The sequence below is a fragment of the Eufriesea mexicana genome, unplaced genomic scaffold (genome assembly GCF_001483705.2).
Source record: "Eufriesea mexicana isolate 0111107269 unplaced genomic scaffold, ASM148370v2 scaffold8199, whole genome shotgun sequence".
NCBI lineage: Eukaryota > Metazoa > Arthropoda > Insecta > Hymenoptera > Apidae > Eufriesea > Eufriesea mexicana.
Genome location: NW_016915967.1, coordinates 255,162 through 266,669, shown reverse-complemented (window position 1 = coordinate 266,669; position 11,508 = coordinate 255,162). Strand labels below are relative to the sequence as shown.

The window sequence follows — 11,508 nt, the reverse complement described above, 5'->3', positions numbered from 1 at the left end:
AGCACAGACCTCGTTGTTCCAACTGGAAGCGGGGTTGGAGAATGAAGAGCTACGCGATGTCTCTTTGCTGGAACCTTTATTACAAATTTCAGCTTGCTAGAGTAACGAAAATAATAATTAATCTTATCGGATACAGTGATTGAAAACAATAATGTGAAAAGGTCTTAACGATTATACGAGATAGTCGCGTTCAAGTCGATACCTTTCATTGTTCGTGATCGTTCCAACTTGAACATTTCGTACATTTCGTTAGGTAATGTTTCCTTATTAACGCTACATAGCTCAGCAATTTGTACGAGAATGTTAGTCAAAATAATTAGAGAGTAGAAATTTCAAGTACCTGATATAGAGTAATGTAGGATATCTGGAAGATATAAAGTATAGAAACCAACAGCAATAGATACTCTAATTATTTTGATCTTAATTCTTACGATACAATTGTATCGAAAAGTTACGCGTATCCCTGATGGGATTAGGCACTTGCTTCGATTGACTGGCATGATTACGCTGCATTATTGCAATGGAAGTTAAAATGGAAGTATTAAAAAATGCGATTCATTGCTATACAAGATATATAAACGAAGCATGAGTTCCCGGGGGAAAAAATCACATACAAAGCGTGAAATCTGTGATTATATAAAAATTTGTATCTACAAAGATTTGATAACGTTTAGGCGCACGATTAATAGCGAATATGTATCGTAAACTATAAGAAGCACTTTTTGTAGCTACGCAAGAACTTTGTTAAATGTTTCTATGCGCATCTAGGAAGACGATTAGATAAATCTCTTCTTGAAAAATATAGAACTATCAACAATAAAAGTGTCATTTGCAGATAATAAATATTTCCTCTTGTACTATTTCACTGGTTCGTAAGGCACTACGATCGTTTGTTTTTCATTTAATTACCGTGTATAAATAATTGTTCGTGTTTACGGTGATTACGCAAAATAAAAAGAAAATCTTTCGATTTTTAATAAATCGTAAACCACGAAAGCACAAGGCAACTTTCTATATGCACATATTATTCCAGTAACATCGATTTTACACTGGCAGTAACGTCAAATTTGAGTAAACGTGAAAATTACATTAAATTCTCGAATTATTAAACTTTTAGATAAATAACAATCGTATTTTCATCGCAATATCATTTCTTTAAACTTGGCAAGATTAATATTCTAGATTAACAAGTCGAATCGAATTGACGATTTCCAAATATACAAATTTTGCATACAATCATAGCGTAAATAGTTACTTCACATAGCAATGCTAGTTTCTGTACAATATAGTTGTTAAATATACTTTCGGAAGATTGTAAAGTTCCGCTGTAACGAGTTCGTTTCAAAACAAATTGTTATATGCAAAATTTGTTATATGTACAGACCTGTTTTGTAACTAGTAAATATTCTATATTTAGGAACTACGAGATAAACTAATAATATCATTGTGCATTTATAACTTTCCGCGTAAACTTGTTTCACGCATAATAATCTAATAAACGACACAGGTATTTCATTCGATACTAAATATTTAATAACTCTGCTCTCGTTAACCATGTACTTTACGGCAATCATATTCAACAAGTATTTTACCCTGCATAAGGCTAACCAACCAAACCAACTCCAATGTGGTATACAATTCAACTACTATTCCCTTTGTTTCATTTAACCTTATTTAATCCTTGTTTTGTCGATGCTTCGATATAGCTTGCCATATCCTCAGTTCAATTCCACCTCTGTACAAATAAAAAATGTATTAAACAGTAACCACATACGCAAAATACTTTATATTTACCTGAGATTAAGTCTGCGTATATCGTCACGTGTAACATGATTCAAGATATCCTCTAACGTATACTCCTCATATAAAAACTGTAAGTTGTGATAACAGTCGATATAACTCTTTACTCAATAAAAAGAATATGTTAATAAAAATCGTAATATTTACCCTTTCGATAGACACTTCGTCTATCTGAAGACTTCGTAACCATTCTGCAAGATCTTGGTCAGTATATGAAGTTACGTTAGTAGGCATATCGCTAACAATTAATGAAATTGCCTGTTGCGGTATATTTCCAGATATTGATGAATTATACCTATAAAAAGAATACAGAGGAATTATACAGTATTTTTTTGACCTTTTTAAATAAAAGTTACGCAAATAGTTGAAACTTACCCTGATTCTTGTCTTATAGTTCGTCTATTTATACTTTCGCAAAGTCGTGTTAGGGTATTAACCTGTGTCCTTTGCTCTTCAAGAATTTGTTGCAATAAAACTTGATACGACTTCTGACTTTCAATGAGTTCGTGTAGCAATCTCAAATTCTCCGTCTTTAAAGCTCCCATTTGATCTCGATATTCTTTCCAATACTTATTATCCAAAGAATCACCGGTTTTTTGTGATTTTACAGAATTTACAGTCGACGCACCAGATGTAGATCCTTCTTCTGGCCCTTGACCGTCACATTGTTCGCGTTCTTGATCAAGTAAATTGGCTCCCAGTTCTGTAAATAATGTATCGAGAGTTACAACTCATTTCGGAATAGTTTCCTGATGCATGCTCATAAAGCTAGTTATAAACTGCCGTCTAGATTTACAAGAATTCTTTTATTTCTAGTGATGACTTTACTTTTACGTAACAACCTGTACATCTAGCCAATTAAGTGATTTTAAAAGTATTATTTACAGAAAAAATCATTGTTCTATTACCAGGAGAGAGTACAGTGATGGCCGCTTGTACGGCATTTCTGACTAAATTATCCAATGCAAACATCCAGTGAGGCTTTATACTGTGCATTCGTAAAACTTCGTTGACTGCCGTTTGAAATAGATAAATAGCTATATTAAGATGATTAATAGCGGTGGAATCAAAGTCTAATTCTTCTTTCAACGTTCTAATAGCTGTTACGATTACTTCTTGATTTTGTTCCGCAATGTAATCTCGCAAGGCACGCATTAATAATATTAAATGTTTCTGAAAACATATAAATCTGTATCGTTTTAAAGTTATTCATTATATTGATAAAATTATAGAAATAATTACCATTTGTAGGACAGTCTGTCCTTCTGCCTGATGTATACCTCGCATCCATACTTCACAGATTTTTGCCTCATCTTGAGTAAGAACTCTAGTTAGAGTCATTCTTCTTTGACTATCTTTTTTCAGTAAATAAAAACCTTCTTGTTCTTCGCCAGTTTTCTGACCAGGTTGTCCTAATGATAATAGAAAATCGCGTTAAAGTTAAATAATTCTTAAATATATTACGAAATTAATTATAATTGTTCACCTCCTAATTCAACTTCTGGTGATAATAAACCACCGGAAGAACTTCTTCTAGTTATTGAAGCTCCCGACGTATCACTTTCGCTTGTCTCTATAGATGGTGTATTTCCTATCATACTAAAAATACAATGAATTGACGTTACTTTCAAATGCTATTTATATTTACTTATGCTTTGAATTTGAAGTTTGCATTATGCACGTGTCACAAGGGCAAGAATATTTCCTGATAGATGCTTTGATTGAAAATAAACCTGAATACATAGAGCAATCACTGAAGCTATACATATATATTCTAAATACTATTTCAAAATGGATGTTGAGAGTTTAGTATTAAAAAGCATATGAATTGTGTTACATAAATGTTTTTAATTAATTTTCATTGTACTTGTTTAGCATATTAAACTTCAGTTCAGCAATATTAGCTTCATATAACTGGTACAATGAAAAGAAAAAGGACAAAGGGATCTACCTCCTTGCTGAATTGTAGAATATACCGAATTGCCCATATTACACGATTACAAACAGGAAGTTCCATTGCCCACAACACATGAACGTTTAGCATGATAAAGCATTACAAACATTAATAAACTATCTGGGCTAACTATTGTTAATAGTGATTAATTCTTTACTTGCATTAAGATAAATTTAATTATATTTTTTATCGATATGTAGTACTATCATTTGTTATATTTTTTTACGGACAACTGTAACCGTCTATAACGTTAGTACCATACCTGTTAAAAGAAAGGGTTGCAGTGGGCATTCTGATGGGAGACAGAAGGTGTGCTGGACTGCGCTCCCTCAGTGGACTTGACTTTGTCAGCCCTCCACTGTATGTAACACTTTTTGATTACATTTCATCGTAATAGAAATTTAATAGCCATGTAATGACAAAGAAAAAATAAACAATTAAAAAAATTAAAGCGTTAACTCCGCGTTCAAATACATTACGTACAATGTATTCAGATTTATTACCCGAGGAAAGACTATTCACTATATAACCGTTATGCATTTCTTTATACAAAATACAAAATATATTCCCACACAAAAGCTAAAGTATACAATCGCTTTCATCAACGGAACGACAGAAATGAGACTATCCATAAATAAATTCTAACACGATCACTTGTCCATAATTATACATTAATATAAACACAATATTTACGTTACCTATCATCTGATTGAGAAGTCTGAATAGGAGAAGCAGAAACGATATGATTATTATTCGTTTTATCAGATTTCCCTAAGCGTTCAAGTCTGTCGGCAGGTACTGAAATGCTTCTACTAAAATCAGGTGGTGCCGGCAATCGATTGATTTTCTTTTTTCTATGCACATAAAAGACATTATTGTACCTATTTTTTTTTTTTTTTTTTTTTTTTTTTTTTTTTTTTTTTTAAAGGAATCATTTACATTATGACATACTCATTTAAAAATGGATCTTCTAATAATTCAGCTGCACTTGCTCTTATGTCAGGATTAGGTTCAAAACAGCGCAATATAAAATTCTTTGCCCTTTCAGATAATTCCGATGGTATTTCGGGATGTATTTTATAATATCCAACCTGTTAAAATTATTTTTTTAGTTACATGTAGAATTGTATTACATTTAGATAAATTTTAATATGTTACCTTAAAAACTGCAGCTTGAGGTGAACCTAATTCAATGAATGGTGGTTTACCAGTTGCCATCTCAACTATTGTACAACCCAAAGACCAAATATCTGCCTATATCATAAAACAACATAATAATTTGTTCTTTAAATAGATAATAATACAACTTACAGGAGCACCATATCCACGCTGTCCTTTATCGATAACTTCTGGTGCCATATATTGTAATGTTCCAGTAAACGTTTCTGTACTTGGACACAAACCGGCTAATCGTTTCGACATACCAAAGTCTGAAATCTTTACTACTCCGCTATATGTATTTACCAAAACATTATCGCCTAAAAATTATAATTAAAATGGGAGTATTGAAAGATTGTTTTAATACAGTTTCGTGTATTATGTTTTACCCTTGATATCCCGATGAACAATTTTTTGGTCATGGAGATATTTAAGACCTTCCAGAATTTGTTTAGTATAATATGCAATTGTAGATTCATTTTCTTTCAGGGGGCCCCACTTTGATCTTAGTAAAGCTGATAAACTACCTATAAAAATAAGTAAGAAACGGTAAATATAAATCACTTTTATTTCCTTCTACTTTGTTTAGTTACCTCCAGGGACCTGTTCCATGAAAATTTTGAAGTATCCATCTTCGCTTACGGAACCCAAGTATTGCACGATGTTTCTATGTCTCAATTGACTGTGTAATTTAATTTCCTCGTGTAAAGGTTGCACATCTCCTAAATTACGTTCGCGAATTTCTTTGACAGCAATTCTGACTTGCGTGTTTAAATCTCGAGCAGCATAGACAACCCCGTATGTACCTTTACCTAGCGTGATTCGTTTGTTTTGATCATCCAATTCATATTCAAACTGCGAACAAATACATATAAATAAAATAATTTTACTTAAAAACCAATATTAAATAACAATTATTTACACACCTTCATCCTATCATCAGTCATGTATGCATCTAGGTCTGTAACCATACCTTCCTGATCTCTGGTCATTTCCAAGATTAAATCATAAAATCGTTCTCTGCATTGAACAGATGGGAAATACATTTGGAAATCGTCGGAATTTTGGTGAACGTATAAAAAAAGGCAGCGTTCATCTCTTTTATATAAGCTTACACTCCGTATCATGTTCGCGGTAAATAACCAATCGTGAACTTGTTTGCAATTATTCTTCATATTATCCAAGCACAGGTTCCAAATTTGCACGGATTTCTCTTCTGCTCCAAGGTTAACGTTTACATAGCTGGGCATCAAGATCTTCGTGGGCTCCAACACTAAGAGCTAAAAGAGAAAGATTAGTGACTAATCCCTCTTTTTACTGAAAAGGATCATAACAGAATCTTGATTCATTAAAGTCAGTCTAAGAACCTGCACTAAGAGCAGTTTTATATTGTTCTTACTTTGACCCGAAATGTACAGAAGTAAGCTGGATTGGTAACACAATATTATAAGCCATAGTCTCCCGAATTGGAAACTGGATCCTTTGTAGAACGATTCCATTTATTAACTTACTGGAAACCGTATACTATCTCCAACTTCCGGTTTTGTAGCTTCAACAAAGTAGTCCATCCAAAAACAAAATATGTGCTCCTCTGGTGAAACCTCCGCCTCTTCATTCTTTTTACGAAACCTATCTATCAGCGATATGTTCCCTATTGTTGATTTCAGGTACCTATTTAATAAACAATTCAATTAACATTTCACATTAGCACATAATTTCTCAATAATGACTAATACATACCAGTTTGGCGGCTTCAATTTGAACATGCATTCAGCGGCTTGAATAGCTTTCGAATGGTCCTCGGCAAGTACACTGATTTCAAAGAATGTTGCCACATCCCAGTAATCCTTTAAACTTGACAAACTACCTTTCTTGCCAATGAGATTATTCAATACCATGCCTATATGTTGCAATTCCTCACTTTTAGAAAACTCATTCCCTGCTATAACAAGCAATGTAGCGAGATTGATACCCGCATATTCATTTGGTTGAACCTAGATGTAGAAATTATACTTGAAAGGGGCTATACAATTTAAACATTTGTTGTGCTACAAAATAAAGTTGATAATGATATACCTCAAAACCTTTCCTATACCAACGAATTGCATTCTTTAAACTTTCTTCATCAGTATGTCTACTTTCTACAAATTTATCTTTATATATTCTTCCACACAAACATAACATATCAGGAACATGGTTTTCTTTCTTCTCCAACGCTTTTTCTATAACTTTTAATGCCCTCTCTCTATCACCTTCCTTATTCCGCCGATTTAATGCAAATGCGTATAAATAACGAATAGCCGGGGTATTGATATAATTTTTATGAGTCGGTATAGTTCTTAAATCATCAACTAATTGTACCATTGCATCATAATCCTAAATATTCATTGACGATTAGGAAAGAAATAGTAAAAAAGTACTTTTTAAAACAAAAATTACAATACCTGTATTTCACGAAAGGAAATCAAAACATTTAAAACAACCTCTCCAGATAAAACGTTTGGATCATCTAAACGTTTACGCATGTTGTTCAAAGCTTTGGAAAGTTCTTCTGCAGAATATGTTTCACGAGCTTTCCGTAAATCTGCTAAAAACTTTTCTTTCATATGAGCCCTAGAAATAGTACATCTTTTTAAAAAAAATTGATTTTTGAATTGAGATTTTAGATTTAGATTTAGAATTGAGAACTGTACTATTACAATAAATTCAAGTTCATTATGCATGCTCTAGTAAAATTCAAAAACTATAAAACAAATGCTTTAACTCAATTTTATGTACAAAACGATAAGATAAGAAAATATCGATTTCTTTATTATAACATAAATTGAACAAAAGAACAATTTGTTTTTGTTTCTTATCTATAAAAAGACTATATGATAACAATGTAGTAAAAAGTCAAAACATACTTAGATTGTACTTCAACGTCTTGAAATAACTTCTTGAGTTTCAATGTAAGATGTTGTTTTGGGTCTATAACTTCCTCTCCAGTAATTCTGGTCGTAGCTGGATTTGTTGCCACACATGAACCACATTCCACCACACGGTACGAAACAAATGTATAATTACCGCATGATAACTGCGTATTACAAAGTTTCATATTAAAACATAATTTTTAAATATCATATGCAAAAATAATATAGATATACCTTAATTCTTATTGTTGTTTCTGTATCTATATCATTATGTAACAGAATATTTTCTTTCATGCCGAAACTTTCTCTGACACCAAGATGATAGAACAAAGCAGATTGTTGTAATTGGATGCTTAAATCAACAACAGCTACATCTGCATTATAAAATGTATCGAGTACATTTGTTTCTCCAAAGTCCAGCTTTTCAAACTAAGAAAGGAGAAAAAATAATTATCAAGGATATTTATTAATTTAATACCATAACCTTCAGCAGTGAAAAATATTTATACCTGAATATGATGCATATTGGCATTAACTAGATTACATGCTTGTCTAACTTCTTCTAAGGCTCTTTTCCTTTGAGCTAAATGTTCTGATTGTTGTAAATCTAACACACAAGCTACATCCATTCTAGGTCTTCCTGGGATAGTAGTATGTCCAGAAATGTCACTGTGTGTTCCAATGCTATCAGTACTAGAAATACCTTCTATGATTGTTGATTGTGCAGCTACTACAAAATATGAATATATAATATATATTATAATATATTACAATATAATATATGATAAAATTACCAGCCATGTCAACTGTATCGCCACAATTGGATTGCATGTTGCACAGTTATTAGGTGGAAGTAAAATTCTTAATTTCTATTTGATAGGTGCTTGGAAGTTTCAACGAACAAAAGAATAATACATTCACCTGCTAGAAAATAAAGTACGTAGCTTAATAGTAAATCATGAATTTGCACTTTTATCATTAAATATAGTTTAATTACCATTAAATATAAATATTTAATTCCTTAAACCATTACCAATTATATATAGAGAATGAAACAAATAAAGTTTTAAGGAAATTATGTAATTTAAATGTATTCCAAGTAAAATTTCGTATAATTGTAGACGAAAAACATTGTTAGCTTTTGAAAAACTTTGAATTAGAACGAAACAAAACGTAAAAGAATTCCGAACAAATATTTAGTTTGTGACACTGACTCGCGCAAGACTAACGCATAGCGAATCAATCGCACATCACTTTACAAACACTAACAGAAAAATCTTGTAACGAAATTACTATTTAATCGGCCCAGAACATGTGAAATACCTTTTACACTGCACATTATAGACACAATCGTCCATTTCTTCTAGAACACACAAATCCGGAGTCGAGGTCGTACTGCACAAATCACATAAAGAATTTTCTTGTTAGTTCACAGATGGCAGAAAGATCAGTCGCTCTGCCGGTATAAAAATAGAAGCTCTTAAGATAGAACGCATTATAATAAGAATGAAATGATAATTGCGATTATCACTTAGCACTATAGAAGTGAAAGTCACAACAGCGCAAATCGTTTAAGTACATTCGAACACAGTCTTGGAAATAAGTGAAAAAGGCATTCTCTCTAATTAAACTAGCTCCAAGGTATCGAAAGGAGAAACTTGCTTATCGAATACGCTAAATTTGTAAACAAATATATATTGAAGAAAGAACGTAATTAATTTGTACATCGACAAGGATACATCTTTGCAGCGTAGTTGCCAACGTGACATTAAATGTATTAACCTTCAAGCGTACTTCGACGGCAATGTATGATCATCGTTCGCAAGTTTTATACTCCGTAAAGTTAAAATATCGAACATAAGATAGTCTTGAATGCTACTGACGCAAAACACTTTTGTCGATCAACTAGAATCGACCCTTTAGTCGGAGAGCATGTTATCGAAAGAGGTTCAGTAATACGTAAAAAGCGGATAATGAGTTTGTAGGTCATTCGGATTTGATTGCACTGAATGTTACAGTACAGAGCACCGTGGAAACGTACCAATGAACTCCACACGAGCAGGATGTCAGGAATAGGAAGAACAATCATACCGAGTAGATTGTCGGAAGCTACGACTTTTCAACTCACATGCTTGTAACTGTTAAATAGGATAAGAGATGCCAATTCTGCTCCTTTATTCATCAGAGTAACTCTGCCCATCAGGTTTAATATTTAGGCTAATACCTGTACTGAAAGACCACTTCTCTTCTACAAAAATAAATTTCCTCCTTTATTATTGTATCACATATGACATATAATTATGTAGATCATAAATATACATGTAAGTATACGTATTAACACTACAAATTATTAGGCGTAAAGAATGGTTGTTAATTGTCATAATTTATATCTAATAAAATTTATAAGTAAATTTAATTCAACTCCATCACTTATTATAACGTATAAATTATATATCATAAAATATTTTAAACAGTAAACAAAATAAAATCAATATTCAGCAACAAAGAGTAAATAATTATCGCAGTGGAAACTTTTCGATAAACTTATTACGACTTACTTGTTTAACAGGAAACCAATATCTCTAGACAAAGAACAAAAGTTGCAGAAACTATCCAATCGTAATGCTGGATAGTTGATTATGTTAAGATCCGTATTGAAAACCACGAGTAACTATGAGTGACAGAAAAGGTCCGGAAGGTGAACATGATTCGTATGTACGCGGTTTACGAGTGCGTGAAGAATAGTGGGGTGCAGTGATGCGCGGAGCGGCCACTCCGCAGCGCTCCCCTTTCATTCGGAACACAGAATTGACAAGGTGGTACCGTTGCCACGTCAAGGAGGAAGAGTATACTTTTTGTTTTCATTCAATCCGCATAGTAGATGGTATCTTGTGATTAGCAACGTAGAATGTAAGGAGCTAATGCAATCATAGCGGATGGTATTGACGTACGTACCTCTTTGTGTTTTATGTTATTATATTACAGGGGGACCCCGAGAACTGGCCTGCCCCACGATCGACTGACAACACGTCACTTCTCGGGAGATATCGGCTTGTAGGATAGCGAACAGATCGGACAATTGACGGAAAGATACAGAGGAATTTGGCGATTGAATGCCAAAAAATGTGCTTTGGTAATAAATGTATTTTACTAACAGCTAGTCGAAACCTTTGGACGTTAATGAAAGTATAGATAATAATATAGCAATAAGGATAGAGGAAAAATATTACTAAATCTTTTAGGAGTCACTGAAGGTTAGTAGGGAATTTCCTCCAGGAAACACGAGATGGAGACTGTTACCGGTATTGCGAGCGAGAAGATAGCAGATCTAAGAATATGAAAATAAGGAGATGGAAATTACAGACTCAAGAGTGGGGAAAAATAAATTAACCAATGACGCACAGGTATCAAGCAAGGGACCAATAGCAATTGAACATGAAGAAAGAGAAAATGAAAAAATAAATAAGAGAACACCTAGAATCTAAACTAGACAATAAACATATACATTTAAAGAAATAATATGGGCAATTAACATGAATAAGAATAAAAGGTCGATAGCCGGAATAGATGGAACAAATTACAAAATTCTAGTAAAATTACCTAAATTGATGGTCGAAATACTTACAAAAATAATCAACTACAATTGGACTCAGGTACAAGTTCCGGAAAAAAATGGAAAAAGAG

At 32.7% G+C, this 11,508-nt stretch overlaps 1 protein-coding gene across 7 annotated transcripts; it reads right to left on the bottom strand.

Moving 5' to 3' along the window:
* Positions 1 to 1,469: 1,469 nt before the first annotated feature.
* Positions 1,470 to 10,895, bottom strand: Ask1 (apoptotic signal-regulating kinase 1). Of its 7 annotated transcripts, none has more exons than XM_017907525.1 (26): positions 10,383 to 10,895; positions 9,607 to 10,072; positions 9,148 to 9,219; positions 8,619 to 8,748; positions 8,334 to 8,554; positions 8,059 to 8,253; positions 7,819 to 7,988; positions 7,357 to 7,525; positions 6,989 to 7,288; positions 6,653 to 6,906; positions 6,424 to 6,583; positions 5,839 to 6,192; positions 5,506 to 5,767; positions 5,302 to 5,439; positions 5,066 to 5,232; positions 4,913 to 5,008; positions 4,706 to 4,845; positions 4,453 to 4,608; positions 4,017 to 4,124; positions 3,287 to 3,399; positions 3,043 to 3,212; positions 2,709 to 2,973; positions 2,176 to 2,503; positions 1,948 to 2,095; positions 1,795 to 1,871; positions 1,470 to 1,735 (listed from the first exon to the last, which is right to left on the bottom strand). In XM_017907525.1, the coding sequence occupies exons 4-26, from the start codon at positions 8,653 to 8,655 to the stop codon at positions 1,675 to 1,677; spliced, it is 4,089 nt and encodes a 1,362-aa protein (XP_017763014.1). In that variant the 5' UTR covers positions 8,656 to 8,748; positions 9,148 to 9,219; positions 9,607 to 10,072; positions 10,383 to 10,895; the 3' UTR covers positions 1,470 to 1,674. The 7 variants fall into 7 exon arrangements, with proteins under 7 accessions (XP_017763014.1, XP_017763020.1, XP_017763019.1 ...); XM_017907531.1 differs by having other exon boundaries at positions 4,017 to 4,112; XM_017907530.1 differs by having other exon boundaries at positions 8,334 to 8,551.
* Between the last annotated feature and the right edge of the window lie 613 nt (positions 10,896 to 11,508).